General features: G+C 40.5%; 1 protein-coding gene across 2 annotated transcripts in view; it reads right to left on the bottom strand.

Moving 5' to 3' along the window:
- Positions 1 to 16,407, bottom strand: part of adam12b (ADAM metallopeptidase domain 12b) — a 66,578-nt gene that overhangs the window by 27,520 nt on the left and 22,651 nt on the right. For both annotated transcript variants that reach the window (XM_023841785.2, XM_023841794.2), the window contains exons 4-11: positions 10,837 to 10,915; positions 8,085 to 8,161; positions 6,272 to 6,446; positions 3,725 to 3,790; positions 3,250 to 3,321; positions 2,285 to 2,454; positions 2,061 to 2,145; positions 239 to 387 (exon numbers count right to left, since the gene is read on the bottom strand). In XM_023841785.2, coding sequence (XP_023697553.2) covers positions 239 to 387; positions 2,061 to 2,145; positions 2,285 to 2,454; positions 3,250 to 3,321; positions 3,725 to 3,790; positions 6,272 to 6,446; positions 8,085 to 8,161; positions 10,837 to 10,915 — 873 coding nt within the window. The remainder of the gene's footprint in view (positions 1 to 238; positions 388 to 2,060; positions 2,146 to 2,284; positions 2,455 to 3,249; positions 3,322 to 3,724; positions 3,791 to 6,271; positions 6,447 to 8,084; positions 8,162 to 10,836; positions 10,916 to 16,407) is intronic.

Below are 16,407 nucleotides of genomic sequence, written 5' to 3'. Positions count from 1 at the left end.
CACAAAGCAGATACCAATGAACTACATCATCCCTAATGGCACATTTCGTTTCTTCCTGGCTTCTTTCTGGCTTACTAGACTTTTTCCAGCGTGATACAAAGGGCCTGTGCGATTAATGAAAGAATATGATTACAATAGATGGGAAACGTTACTTTTACGAGAAACACGCTTTTGTGCACGCTAGGCCCGCCAGCACTCAAGCTTTATACGAATAAAGATACGGCCAGATGATACTTACCCTGTGGAAGGGGTCATGATGCAGCCGCCTCGGTCTACTGTCATGCGACAGCCACACCCCCTCTCTGGTGTGTCGTGGTTCATTCCAAAATTGTGTCCAAGCTCATGTGCCAGGGTAACCGCAGCCCCGAGAGGATTGTCCGAATGATCCTGTAGGGGGGAATCAACATTACCTATCACTACTAACGGCAAATAAAGAAAAAAAATGCCAGCCTTGAAATGTCTTTGAATGAATGTCATATCATCATCATCGTCATCATCGTCATCATCATCATCATCATCATTATTATTATTATTATTAGTAGTTGTGGTAGTAGTAGTAGTAAATGGCGAAACTTGGCAAAAAAGAAAATTTGGAATTTCAGGTTAATTAGTTTGGCCTAGTGGTAATTTTACTGTTGAAACAGGGGAAACACAAGTGGCATTTAAGCAAATGCTGGTAAACAAAGAGAGCAGACATTAAGAGTGTGAACTGCAAACTGGCTTGTAAAAGCGGGCTGTGTGAATTATAGGTGTCCTTCCCCTAAGTGTTAAGGCACTCAGTATGTGTTCGATACAGCACAGGTAAGTGACGGTCAGCGAAGGGTTGGTGGAGACTGGAGCCCCATCAGTTCTCAAAGCTCATGGGAGTTTTACGTACACAAAAATGAGGGCAGAAGGAAAAATAATTGGTGCAGAGAGATACCCAATCAGATTGTAGAGGAGGTGGGTCCAAGCAACTAGAGGAGGCAGAACCAACCAATCAGAAGTCTTGGCCCCACCTTCACCAAGTGCCCATTTTGAAATGTACACCAGTCAGAGGGCAATACACCAAACAGGATTGGGCATGCAAATCAAGCAAATTCACACACACAGTCACACACCATGAGCAATTTAGTGACAGCAATTCACCAAACTTCTTATATTTGGACTGTTGGAGGAAATCCATGCAATATAGACAGGACATGTAAACTGAACACATATGGAGGAACAACTCCTCAATCCTGGAAGTGTGAGGCATCACATAGAAAATATTGAGTTCCTGCCCAGATTCCTGGGAGTGCTATGAGAGCAGTTAAAGTCTCTTCGAGTTAGTAGCCTGTAAAAAGTCCTTCCTTTCCTGCACTGTTTTATTTATGATGAGTCTTCTGTTTCTCACTGAATATGCACTGAGCAATCGGCTGTTTTTTGGTGAAACACAATCACTATTGATGGAAACCCCATATGGAAGACCAGCATATACACAGAAATGATTTTATTTGCGTATTCATAAACAGTCATTTTTTAGGCTGCACATTCTTTTTAGAGTGTATAACTTTAATGGCTGATGTGGAAAAAAACACCTCAGTTTTGACTCTTTATATGATCCCTCATTATCAAATCTGAAAAAAAAGTCATTCTTAAAGGGTCATTTATTTCCAGTCACTGGGATGGGGTCATTCCTCCCTACATCGTTACAGTTCATATTTATTGCCTAAGCTTTGTGTAATTTAATATGGTTGTTTTAATTCTTCAAATAAAATCAGTGACTCATGACTTGTGACTTGTGTGAGTTTTGTGTTCCCTTCTTTTTTAAAGTTCTCGATGGGTGTGGACCCTTTCAGGCGACATTTGCAAATTGGAATGAACCTATTCTGCATATGTTTTCTATTAATGTGTTTTGGTTACAAATCATTAATTCATACCTTATAGGAAATCCCGATTGCTTACATTCATTTCGGCATTCTTTTACTGTCCAGAAAATGCATGCTTAGAAATCTATCTGATGCCTTCTGCAAGATCAGAAATTCTGAAGCTGATGAATGCAGGAGGGATCGGATTTCTCTGGTGAGGTCTTTACTCACCATGACGATGCCACCTGACTGCTCCGCTGTGCACATGCTCATTATGGGCGCCATGCCAATGGTGGTGCCTTGAAAGTAGACTCCACTGTTGGGGCACAACTCAGTGGTTACTACAGGACTCATCAGTTATACATATTGTTATCGTAAATATATATGAAGAAACCCCAGTTTGATCTATAAGGGTAAATGGAGATATTTTTGCTTTTGCCTCTAGTTATACGCACCTGACAAGCTGTGCATTGTCGTGAGGTCTCTGAGGCAGCAGCTTCAGCTTTCTCCAGTCGAGGAATTCATGCAGCGTAGTGAAAGGGTCCTGTGTGATGGCACACTTGTCCGTGTCGCTCCATACTTCCAGGCCCACAAGGGCCACTCGGATGTTTAGGGCCCTGTAGAACTATGAGACATATAATCCTGCCTGACAATCTCCCTGTGCAATGAACAAAGAATCACTAAATCTATTAGCTCATCTGGTTTCTCAAATATAGCGCTGTGCAAAAATCTTAGGCAACCAGAGATTATTAAATTTAAATGGTCCTTATGTTGGTGTAAAACTATGTCTGTCGAAGTGTGTTAGTAATTTCAATACCTTTTTGCGGTGACCGGCCAATATAGCCATGCATTTGTGAAGTTGACTACTAGCATAAGATGTTGGACTAATCAATACATCATCCATCCATGCAAGGCAGGCAACAATCCAGGATGGGGCGCCAATGCACAATACCTCATCAAGTTATTTAATTAATTAAGTTCATTAATTAAGTAAGCTGGTGGTGAAATTTAACAAATTCATGGGATGGCTGAGGAGAGGTTTGGGAATTCAAGCAGTGTTCATCTAGCCATCTAGCAAGGAATCAGTGACTTTGGAGAACAAAACAAATTCTTGTTATTTTTAAAAATTGTGTTATTGTGCATTTTCATATATTCTGATTTTAAATACTGTCCTTTTTCTGAGCATATATATATATATATATATACACTTACTACCCAGATATGTAGCTTTCAACATTTTCTTTAACTGCATAAGACTTGCACACAATGCTGTGTGTTTCTCACAAAGTTGACGTACTTGCTATTCGTTTATTTTTATTGTATGTATAACGAGAATTTAATGTGTCATTTTCCACGCACCCAGTGTAACAGGGAATGGTACAGTATGTGTTCTTCCTCCAAAGTCCCGAGCTGTACTTACCTTGTCCACATAATTAGCAATCTCAGCTAGCCTCTGTTTCACTTTCTCCATGTCCTTCCCTTGTTTCTGAAACTGGTACACAGTTGAATAATGATTTTTTTTCCCCATTGTTCTTTGTTTTTACTATCACAGATCATAGTGTTCTTGACAAGAATTTGTCCATATAATCACGTCTATAACTGTCGCAGTATCAAACGGACTGGTCCTTTTGCCACGTGCAGTGAGATGGTGAGATGGATTGTGAAACATACAGCCCATATATGATGACTACTAGTGCCTGTGGTTCCTTTGTCTGGCTAGATGACTGAACATTTTCCTCAATTCCCTGTAAATTGTTGCTCTCTGCCGCTACTTCTGCCACATTGATGTAGCTTTGAAGTCCGGCTGTCTTTCTCTATTTCCTTTATTTCAGTGCAGAATGGTTATGTTTTGATGTGGCTGTCCGACGTGAGCATTGACATTCAAGTTAACTGACCTCTCTGTTGTCGGCCACGATGATCAGCTCCACGTACTTTGTGGTCTTCTGAGTATGTCTTTTGTTCTAAAGCAGAACAGAAAAACAGACAGCAAGCCTGACGTTTCACCTCTGACACATTTATCTTCAAAAAGGCAAACTAAAACAACATTGTTTATACATTCACATTTTATTTATGTAGCAGATGCTTTAAACCAAAGCAATGTACTTTTTCTGAAAGGAAAAAAAAAACAGTTCCTGGAGGAATTTAGAGTTAAGGGTCTTGCTCAAACCCTCAATGGTAAAATCACTGAGTCGACCACAAGATTTGAGCCTACAAACATCTGGTCAAAGGTACAGTGTTTTAGCCCAATGATGCACACAGCACCACCTGAAGGTATAGCCAGTATATGGGGCAAGGTAGTGATGTTCTGCAGGCCAGTTGCATGTAGTAATAACGTAATTACAACATTTATCCTGACCTACAATAACACCTATGGACAATATGGACCTTATTTATGACATGGAAATATTTATTTAAAGCAGAAATGAGCCACTTGAACCCAGATTCCCTAATTTAGGAGGCTAAAGCCTTATCCATTAAGCCACTGGGTCAAAGAAAACATGTACGATGGATCGAAATACACATTTTATTTATTTAGCAGAACTTTTAGAAGAAGGGAGGCACACAGCTGAGAGGGAAGGGTCCGGCGGTCCCTGGGGCAGGGGGGGGGGGTTAAGGGCCTCGCTCAGGGTCCCAAAAGTAGCCAGTGGCTTAGGCAGCATTAGCAAGCAAAGTAATTTCTCAGAGTAAGAGAAACAGTACTGGGCAGGAATGGGAGACAGGTCTCCTGCAAAGCAAGCGAGAAGTTTACCACTCAAGCACCAGTGATTTCACACATCAGCTGAATATTTTTTAATGCAAAAACATGGGTGGCATCATCCTTTGGAATAAAATGCATGATCAAATAAGTCTTTCAGCATGAAACTATGCACCACACATTTTGTGAGGCATGCCAGTGTACTGTCAGAACATGCTGCTGTGATGTATTTTGCAGTGTAGTCCAGAAGGGGAGGATGACAGGGAAGCTGGGGCCTGACAGGGACATTTGAAGGGGGGGGGGGTCCTGCTCTAGGGAGCAGCACTGATCCATGCACTGGCCTGCCATCTGGTCCACTGGCCACCAGTTTTCAGTTTTCACTTGGGGGCCCATTTTTTCTATTTCTGTAACACTGACTCTTAATGTCTTTAGCGGCAGGATTTGTGGGCTAAGAATCTGCTCAGGACAGGGGTGGGATGCTTTTTCCAAAGGCACCCCCCTCTCCGCCTCACCATGTGGTACAGTCCATACTGCCGTCAGTCACGTCAGACTTCCTTTCAGCCTGCGGAGGCTCGTATTCTAAATATTGGTCGTTCTTTGTATGGGGGGGGGGGGTTGTGCCTGCAATCAGAAGGTCACTAGATCGGATCCCAGGGTTGGCAGAGTGATTGCACCATTAGGCCCTTGATCCCCCCCCCCCCCACCTTTGCTTCAAGCCTGCTTTCTCATAAATGTACTTCACACTGGATAAAAATGTCTCATAAATAAAATGTGATGTACAGCCATAGGCTGCTCTAGACCTGACTGAAAAAATGGTACAACTCATTGTTGTTGATTGGTGCATCACCACTTCCTGTATTACTTATAGTTTACAAATCAGGGCTCATATTTGTCAGATTTTATGCTCACATTAGAGAAAACATTGAACCTGGTGTCGATTGGCTTAACTTTAGCATGAAATAGCAATAAAAAGTCACATTCTATTTATAAGCCGGATATTACCGCCTACTTGTTTGTTTTTCAATTACCATCATTTTATGGAAGCAGCTCCTTTTGTTTATTCCCTGGGTTGGAAATTACATTCCCCAAGTGTTTAGAAATACTGTTTGTAATTTCCAGTAAATATTAATGCCTGGATACATTAAAGTGTATAAAGGAACAATGACAATAAGCATGTTAAATCTTCTCTGTATGGACTTTCAAAATATTCCCCTCTGAACCTGGCATTTGCCTGACAGATAAGGGATGCACGGCGTCTTTATTGAGTGGCATGCAAAGTCATCAGATAAACGCCTATGAAGACAATGAGCATAAACAGTTTGAAGAATAAATCCTGAACTTAAATGGAGAAAACATTTGGGTGAGTATCGTAAATCCTGACAATTGCGAGTTTGCTGATGTGAGGGAGGCTTGTCTGGATGTCTGTGATTCATAGCCATCGTAAGAGAACCATGTTTTTTCTATCCCTAAAAAACACATAAATGAAAAGCAGTGTCACCTCGAGTGTTATAAAATACATTGTGATTTGGGAAATAATACCCTTCTCGTTTCAGTTAGTCTGGCTTGCAGATTACTGTGTAGTAAAGTTTTATGTGCTGAATTATATACCGGGTGCTATGGTTTTTTGCTATGGACCACCACAAACATGGATGGCACATACAGAAATTCAATTTTACACTTTCAGCAATTGCCTTTTTCAGAAAAAGGTGTCTTTTTAGTACACGTGGAAGTTCTGTTGTAACCTTACCCTGGCAGAAGAGCCTCCTTTCTTGTCTGGGACAAAAGCTGATATATTGAATCCATGACCACAAGTGCCAGCAGGAATGTAAACCTCTTCCCCCCGATAAATCAGGTGCGTTGCGTTGTCTGGGTCGAACGCGGGCTCCAGGATGAAGGTTTTGCTATTGAATGACACAAATCCTCTGCGGTAGGAAAGATTTCACAAATTAGCATAGCCAGCAAAATGACACAGGAACCCAATTCTGTGATGACAAATGGATAGAAGCTTAGATGAAGTAAAAAATATTTATAGGCTTATATGTAGTAGGATTTGTCACATTAGGGTTTAATGGTTCTCATTCCTTACATTCATGGAGTTCCAGTAGTATGGAAAATAAAGGAGACAAGAGTAAATTTGGGATACAAAAAAAAATCGAAAGGAAGTTCTCCTACAGAGGAGTAGTGATTAGTAACTTTGATTAGAGGTGTGTATCGCATCCTGTCAGACAATACAATAACGTATGCAAGTGTCCTACTTTTGAAGTGAAAGCATAAAAACAATTCAAAACAAGTTATTATTTCACATTGCAAAAACTACCTGAGACTCAAGTAACTGACGTTCATCTTAGCCAGAAGAAATATTAGAGTAAGATTCAGTAACAGTAATGTTAGACAAGTGTATTTGCGATGGCTTGCTTGGATTTCTTTCAAAATTTGGGTTTTGATCAATGCAGCTGGACAAGATTTCAGATTTGAAGCATTTTTTCATCATAATCTTTTATTAATATACCAAGTGCAATTATTTGCAATTATGACTACAAGGACCACTCTATCCAAGCAGATTTCAGGTTGTCTGAAAATCAATGAATGAATAGTGCTCTATGAATGAATGGTGTCGCATTACTCTATGAATGAACAGTGTTACGTTATTCTATGAATGAATGGTGTCATGTTGCTCTATGAATGAATGGTGTTACATTACTCTATTAATGAATGCTGTTACATTACTCTATGAATGAAGGGTGTTACATTACTCTATGAATGAATGGTGTTAAGTTATTCTATGAACGAATGGTGTCATGTTGCTCTATGAATGAATGATGTTACATTGCTCTATGAATGAATGGTGTTACATTGCTCTATGAATGAATGGTGTCACATTGCTCTATGAATGAATGCTGTTACTTCCTCTGACAGAATCCCAGGGACTTATAAAAATCTATGCCAAGGCTGTTTAGAAGGTATTCCGGTGACTAGCAGTATATTAAATTCTCTATTAAGACACTTTATGTGATATTTCCGTTACTTTGGTGGTTACCAATACATTGAAAAATAAAATGCTTGAGGCAATTTTTCACTTATATTTTTTATGTACCTTTTGGGGAACCAGTGAATATTGTACTGGCAAGGTTTCAACTCAAAAAAATGATACTAGTAGACAGATTTTAGTCAGGGTGGTCATTAGACTTAGGTTAACTGCATGCAACGAAATCCGTACTGCTGTCCAACAATATTTCTCAGCTGAGTTTATACCTCAGTCACCAGATTTTCTTTAAGTGCTACATTTGTTTGAATTAAGTGAACACGTTTTAGCATTACAAATGCCTTTCCGTAGTTCAGATTCATTGAAACAGAAATGCTCATACACTAACATATGCAGAGAGTATATAAACAAGCAATATTGCATTAAGAAAATGCTGTCCAATCATGAGAAAGAAATGTACTGAATTTTACAGAATAGAAGGTTTGCCAATTGTTGTAGAAAAAAAGATGGTAATTAAGAGAAGAAATAAGATTATTCTTAAAATATATTAGCTCTATAATACTGCTTTATTGCTTACCTTAAGCCAGTGCAGGAACTAAGGCTGACCTCGGAATCAGGATATCCCTGGACCTTGCCATGATAATAGCAGTTTACCTGGAAATGACAGTTATTATATTGAATCGATTTTGCAATAATGGGATTTGCCCTTCATCTTATGTTTTGGGCTGTTGCTCCTGCCCAGGGTCTTGATTAACAAGGGCAGTATTATTCTAAGAACAAATGTTTTGTTCGATTCATGTGCAGTGTTTTGTATGTGTGTGTGTGTGTGTGTGTGTGTGTATACATATATTTATATATATGACCATTTTTGTCTATAACCTGTATTTTTTTTTTAACCTTAGCCAGCCTTGACACCATTACTGTCAGTTTATCATTCATATACTGTATATACCTGCCTCCAAGAATAGCCGCATCTATCAGCCAATGGTAATGCGAGGTGCCAGCTCTGTCATGTAAAATTATATGAGTCAAGGAAGTTTTCCTCCGTCTTTTCATCACTTTGATGTCAAAATGAAAAATGTGATTTATTCTCAGGGCTCGTTTTTCTTGTAGAAAGTCTCTGCTCTGCTTTCCCCCCCTACGACGACTGTTGTTATTTTAGCCTGTGATTGCTGCCATACAGAGAAATGACTGGCGCACTGAGAATCTGGAACGCCAAGTGGGTGTTTCAGCTGTGGGAAAGAGGGTCCCGCTGTCCAAACTGCAGTTAAGATCGTTGGTGGAAGGCCACTGGTTTTTTTCTTCAACTAACTGCCTCTCTTCGCTTGATGATGAACACGAGGCATGAGGACAAAAAGTGCCTGTCGGAGGAGGAAGCGTCTGGTTCGCAGTAAAAACACAACTACTGTGTTATGGCTCCTGCACCATCTGTCAGGCCATAACGGGACGGTCCAAGTCCCTGCTGACATGCGTGCCGAGTAAACCAGTGTCTGGCCCAGTAATGTCAATTATCTGGGCTGCTGCCCTGCCCTAAAGCGCCATTAAAACCAGACTGTTTCAGCCTTGTAGTCTAATTCAGACCATGAGAGCGAAGGACCAGCAAGAAGAAAGGCATGAAACCTTAAACAATGACCGCCTGAGTCACTTGATATGTGAGTCCCATTATATTAAATATTAAAGAAGCGGTACCATAATTACTTCTAGATTAGTGCTTTGCTGTTACATCACAACAGAACCTTTGATGGTATCATTGTTCTTGCTTGAGTCAAAGAGACGATTATTAAGTTGGCTTTTATGCTGAGTTACACAACTCAGAAGCAGACATTGTAGCTCTTTCTCCTGCTATAGCATTTTTTGTGGGCGGCACTATGGTCTCGTATCTACAGGGTTGCCAGGGTTGACTTATTGACGGCTGACTGTATGTGACACTCACTCCATTTGCCGGTTGCCAGTGTTGGTACAAGACTGAAGCTTTATTCTTATTTCCGTAGCTCTTTATCTTTACTGACAAGCCAGAAAATTCAGGACATTTAAGCAACAGTAATGAAGACTGACTTTTTGCAGCCCTTTGCGATAGCAGTGGGTATAGTTGTGGTTTGGTGTGGCCGATCTTCTTCATGCTGCCCACCGCTAAGCGCTGGCCTTGCGTCGACGGAGGCTGATTCAGTGCAAACTGCTGAGACCTACCCAGTCAGGACCCGAGTTTAATACGCAAGCCTTGGCATAGCTGAAGTGGATAAGTTCCATGTCAGCTCTGTGTGCAGCGGCTAGAAAATGCTGAGGAAGCCCCCTGCCGCGAGATGCCTGAACGCTGTAGATCGCCGGTAGTGGGGATAGCATCACTTTTCTGATTGGTGATTAAAAAGCAGTGTTAGAGATGGCAGGGCCAATGGTACCATGGAGTACAGATCAAATTCCTACATTGGAGACTCCTGAATTTGGGGTAAATTGTAGGGATAAAATCAGAAAATAAAGAAACAAAGAAACAAACAAACAAATAAATAAATAATCTGACTACTCCATATGGTCAAGTTTTAAAAGTAATCAGATGAAGTACAAAATGAATAGATTTGTTCTAGTTCATGTCATTTTGATTTCAACAAAGTACACACTCTCATGGCCTTTAATTCTACAGGCTATTGAATTTGAAACAAAAAGCAACATGAACTGTGTTTCAATCAAAAAGATATGTAATACAATATCTTGTATCTCTAAGCTTGCATGTCCTACCACACATCTCAAAAACCAGCTTCTGAATTTCTTGATACTTTTAGGACATTGTGTTTCTAAAAAGGCAGAACAGTCCGAATGTCTTCCTGTTAGGTGTCATGGCTGCTCTGTGAATCATGAAAACAGTAGCTGAATGTTTCACAGGCCCAGAGCAGCAAACCAGCTCTTTCATTGAACTACATCAGACCTGACAATATAATACCTTTGTTCTTTGGCCCTTGAATTAAAACTTGAATAAGTGAAACAAAATTCAAACTTTTGGAGCGGCTACATATTCTGTGGTGCATATTTATGCTGGGATTTCACATTTTATCCATAGTTGAGGTTCCAATTTATTTATATAATTTGCAATGTAAATCTTAGGGATACAGAGGGAGGTTCAAATTTACAGTTAATATGTCCTGCCTTGAAAACCAGGCCACATTATATGCTTAGCTGAAGTCCATGCTCAGATTTTCTCAAGCAACGCTGAAAAGGTAAGCCAAAGGGAGTCATTTTCATTTTAGGTTTTAGCTGTTTTCTTCTATTAATTACTAAGCTACCATCTTGCAGGTCGCTTCTGCTTTGACCTTCTTCATAACAAAGTCTTTGTCACTTACCGTCAGGTTCTGAGTTCCAGTGATAGCTCTTCCGTCCTCTAGGTAATGTGTTTCAGTATAATGACTTGCAAACAGCCCCCTAGAGGCAAAAGACAGAAAAAAAGTACAACATAATAAAAAAATATACTGTCAAAGTACAACGTTGAAAGGCTTGAAATGGGTGAAAACATATTTTCATGTCACATGACCAATCACACAAGATCTTCAAAAGAAAATGTTCAGCAGTATTATAAGCTTCAACCTAAGTGTTTACGCTGATGGCAATTTAATGATAATTAGTAAGTGGTTTTCCACTTACTTTTTAAGGGGAAACTGCATTTCCTAAATTGAAATTAACAGCTGCAAGAAAAAACATTAGGACCGAGAACTCAATAGAAAGCAAGTAATTTAAAGCTTCCTTTTTAAATTTAATTTATTTAGCAGGCACTTTTATACAAAGAAATGCACTTTTCTTTTTTTTGAGAAATTGGGGTTAGAGATTGCCTGCAATAATTCTGGGTTAAAGGCCATACTGTGAAATCACTTTGCCAGCTGGAGGATTTAAACTGGTGACCTTTTGATCACAGCCTCCTGACCCATCGAGCCGCCCATCGCCCCAAGTTTGGGCTTGGGGTCATAACAGAATACCAGTAATCCAGCGCCAAGTACCTCTGAAACTCAAGAACTTGTCAAGAAGTCGAGGCCGTCAACAAATCTTACTGAGGCGTGATCGTTTATGACCATCTCACTAATGTACCTTAGGTGGAAAAAATGACTGTGTTGAGGTAAAATGACTTCTTGGTGAGGCATTAGCTCATGAATCAGACTCTCAAAAGATGCTGGATTGTGGAGAGGCTGCATATTGGTGCAGCATAAACAATCACACTATGGGATCCCAATCGAGTAAATAATTGCTGTGTGTATGAGAGACGCAACTAGACGACTGGCTGGTGTTGATGCACAACAAATGTATCCCAAGAAGCTATTGTTGCGACTGCATAATCTTAATTACTATTATTATTTTAGGTCTCTAGGATGGAGCCTCCAGCATTTCCTTAGATAGATTTCTCACCAGCATGGGGTGCATTGTGTCTTCAATCCACAATTGATATCTAATATGTTTTCCCGACTAAAGTTCTTTAGCTCAAAAAATAAGAGCATCTGCCCAATTATCACAACAACCTGAGTGCACACAGAAATACATCAGGTGGAGCAGTGGTTAGCCCTGTTGCCTCCCACCTCTGGGACTGGGGTTTGAATCTCTACCATGGCTCCATGTGGGTGGCGTTTGCTTGTTCTCCCTGTGTCACTGTGGGGTTTCCTCTGGGTGCTCTGGATTCCCCTCACAGTCCTATAAACCTGCTGAGGTTCATTTGAGTTTCCAAATTGCCCGTAGGTGTGCATGTGTGAGTTGCTGTGCGATGGGTTGGTGCCCCATCCTGGGCTGTTCCCTGCCTTGCAACCATAGCCTCCCAAAGAGGCTTGGGGACCCCTCCATGACCCTGAATAGGACAAGCCATTTCAGAAAATGGATGGATAGAATATAAAGAGCACCAATAGTTACTCACAATGCCATACCTTATTCTTACAAAACCATCCTACTGACCCAATGTTGAGTTAGAAGAGCAGAGCAGGGGTCTCACAAAAGTCAAATAAAAGCTTGTAGAATGATGAAGACATGAAAACAAATCAGATAGACGAACTGGATCAAAAATCAGTTAGTCCATCGCTCCCACTGTACGTGTAATCTTAGAATCAGGTGTTCATTGACATGAATGTACACATGGATGAATCTGTTACTCCGTTCAAATGAAAACAGTCAGAGCAGAGCTGTATACATTCATTAGCATGGGAAGCCAGAACTAAGTCAGCATATAAGGAAATAAGTAGACAGGTGAAGGTGGATGGGTACGGTCTGTCAGAAAAAAACCTTTAGTCCAAACTGCTTCTGTTTTCCTGCCATTTGTGTTGTAGACTAGGCCCAGTCAGTCTGACAATGAGCTATATAATCTTTCATGGCTTAAAGCTGACGTGACATGGTGACATGGTGGTGCAGTGGACAGCAGTGGACAGCAGTGCTGCTTCGCACCTTGGGGACAGGGGTTCGAGTCTTCGCCCTGGCTCCATGTGGGTGATGCTTGCAAGTTCTTCCCATGTCACAATGGGATCCCCACCCAGTCCAAAAACATGATAAGGTGAATTGGATTTGCCAAATTGCCCCTATGTATGTCCCTGGGAAGGGTTGGAACCCATCCTGGGTTATTCCCTGCCTTGAGCCCATAGCTTCCAGAATAGACTCTGCAACCCTGCATAGGACATGGAAGACGGATGGATGGATGGCTTAAAACAGGACTCATAATGGTACATATCAACAACATTTCCTTCTAAACTACCGTAGTCTTATTTTTGTAATATGCCCTTGGACAAAATGAATTATACAGTAGCATTATTCCCCCAATATTCATTACATCTCACTGCTGACATTCATTTTAGCAAGTATGATGGCAAGAGACTTTAAGGTCATATCTTGTGATTATCGGCATGACTGTCATTTAAATAAAATGCTCAGAATAAGCCAAAATCCATGGGCAGCTGATTTTTTTTCATAAGGTTTAAACTGGATTAGGTATTCTGCATTTTGCATGACTGTTTTTGCATTTTTAATATAAATCTTTTGACATCAGTCTGTTTCCTTTAAATATACCTAATGTTGCTGACTGATAACCCTCAATATGTCATTCCATACTGTAAGGAACTAAGTCCAGGTATCCATCAATTCACATTAGGGTCTTGATCATTATAGGGGAGAGATCAAATATACTGCATAAAATAAGACATGATACCACACATTTAACTAAACCTCTATAATGGCAGCGCAATCGATTTGTTTGGTTGTTGCTAACATCCTCCATGAGTGTTTTACCAACTGAAATGCAGAAACGGCAGGGAATTTGCTAAAATTCAAGAATATTGCTCTCTGGCTATAGACATAAGAGGCTGAAAACCATAAGAGATACATTTTCTAATGGAAGTAAGCAGTGTGCCAATCGTATGAGATCACTATCTAATTAATGAGCTCAGTTTGCTGCAGTGGATCATGTCTTCTACTAAATACTTCTCCAAAAATCAATAAAGCATATAGGATGATATGAGAAATTGCTTTACTACTGACTAACTGCAGTGCATGAGCTCAGACATGTACTTACATGATTAATCCTGACATCAGATTAGTTTCCTGTACAAGAAAATTACATCTTGTGCTACACTGGGATGAAAAATCTTGATGCGGGCAGACTAAATTCACTTCATTACTCACCGGGAAAACATGTTTGTTTATTTTTTTCAAGTTGGATGGTTAAATGTTTTTCTTGACTGCGAATCAATTTAGTTAAAAAAAGAAGCAATTTTGCTTTAGAGGACTGTTATTTAAGTTCATATCCTAATTGCAGGTATCTTGAACGGTAAAGATAATGAGTAAGACCAAAAGGTTCTGGAACCATCCAGGTGACTTCAGATGCTCTTCTGTGATCCTTAAAGAGCTTGTCACTTTGTCTGGGGGTAGTTGACGAGTGTAGACATCTTCTGCAATGGTCTCCTAGCAGGACCAAAGATGGCACTTGAAGCCATCCACCCCAATTGCCGCTAATTCCTAACACGTTTTGATGGCCGTGGACAAAGAGGACGATTCTGGCCATGAAGGTCAGAGTCTGGCCTGACTAGTTTTTTCCAACAGGCCAATAGTGCCAGCAGCGCCTTAAGCACCATTTGGTCCCAGATGTTGGTGGTTGAAGAAGGCCAGAGAGCCGACTGGCTATCCTCTCAGGGCTTGCTCATATGGAATGGCCTCCTTTACTATACAGTCCTACTCTTTATTGGAACTGAATTTTGTAGCTTACAGCATGTTTACAGAAATGCGTAATGCATGGATAAATCTTAATATGTTTTGAGTGCAAATTAACACCAGAAGCCCGAGATATCATCTGAGTGCATAGCACACCTTTGCTAGTGATGCCAACCTACAGTATTAAAGTAAATAAGTAAAATTTTTGATTAATTATGATTCATAAATTGCTGATTGACAAGACTATAGCGATCCCTGAAAGGGATTTAATACTTATAAAGGACAATCCAAAAAATACAGGTTGCTTTAATATACTGCAATATCATTTACTTATTCACAGAATTAGATAGCTATAGTTGCCTGAAATTTATTAGCAAGGGAAAGGCGCTAGATGGCGTTATGGCTCAACATGTATCAAATCCATTACTGGGGGTTCAAATGTTGTTTCTGTGCTTGTGTGTCTGCTCTGTGACTATGGCTACCAGGTCCAGCGCAGAAGCTTGTGTTTGGGTTGACTGGGATCTGTAAACTAGCCATTGTGTCTGTGCCCAGTGACGGACTGGCAGCCCAACCTTATGCCCAGAGCCGTTTGGGACAGACACCTGCAACCCAACCCAGAATAATCAGAAACATGACATGAGAAGGTGAAGAAAAATGAGGAATGGAGGTCTAAGAGCAGAAACTGTAACAGGAAAAGTCATTTGTAAAACCCCACCCCTCTACCCCCCCAATGTCCTACAACCTCTCCCTTCCATTTCATGATACTTTCCTACAAGAAAACACCCCAGAGTCAAGACCCCTGGCATCTATGCTGTCTGCTCCACTTGGACCATGGAAAGCATTCAAGAGTGGCAGGAGAGGAAAATTCCATTGCGATTCCCTCGTTGTTGGGTTTAGCTTCTGCTTTTAGGTATTTGGATTGGAAAGTGATCCTGACGCAGGGTGGAAGTGCCCTTTAGGCCAGGAAGAGACTCCTGCCAGGCGTGTCTGCAGCATCCCATCTCAGACATGCCTATTTTCCCCTCGTCTCTGTTTCCCAATGCTATTTCCAAGCTCTTGAGAAACACAAGTCTCGCGTCAAAACCAGAATACTTTGTTGATGCATTTGCACAAATACTCTGCACTGCTATTTAGCAGGATGTGACTTACTAATGATGGGTGCACAAAGAGCAGAGCTAAGGCTAATCTTGCATCATTATAATCCTTGAGGAACTCTTGGGTGGTGCTCTCTAGATGCTCTGGGAGGGTGTATCCAAACTACGAGGTATGACTTTAATACAAAACTGGAGTCTATCAGAAACAAGTGTGTTGAAGATGAGCTCATCTCATCTCAAGCACCACTGCAACATTATTTCCACACCCACTAGTAAACTTTCATCAAATACATACTCTCAATAAAAATTACAACTAATGACAATTATCATACAACACCTGAGTTTTAAATGGTAATATTTCAGTTCTGGTCTAACTTCCACATGGGTAGTATAGTGATTAATAACCTTATAACCTGAAAATTTGTTGGTACTGGGTAGGTACCCCAAGGCAGAGTGCCTATTATGAACTGTTCCACTAAAATCTGTGGATGTATAAATAATAGCCATATAAAGTCACTTTGCCATCAGCTAAGAAACAACATACATATTTAAGAAGCTACCAGTATATGGTGTGAAAGTGAGATTCAATGGTCACACCAGACTAGTCTTGTGACACTTGTCATGTGACATTTTAATAAGGTGAAGGCCTGATTGCTT

The sequence above is a fragment of the Paramormyrops kingsleyae genome, chromosome 3 (assembly GCF_048594095.1).
Source record: "Paramormyrops kingsleyae isolate MSU_618 chromosome 3, PKINGS_0.4, whole genome shotgun sequence".
In the NCBI taxonomy this organism is placed as follows: domain Eukaryota; kingdom Metazoa; phylum Chordata; class Actinopteri; order Osteoglossiformes; family Mormyridae; genus Paramormyrops; species Paramormyrops kingsleyae.
The sequence above is the reverse complement of the archived record's forward strand: the minus strand, read 5'-3'. Positions and strand labels throughout refer to the sequence as shown.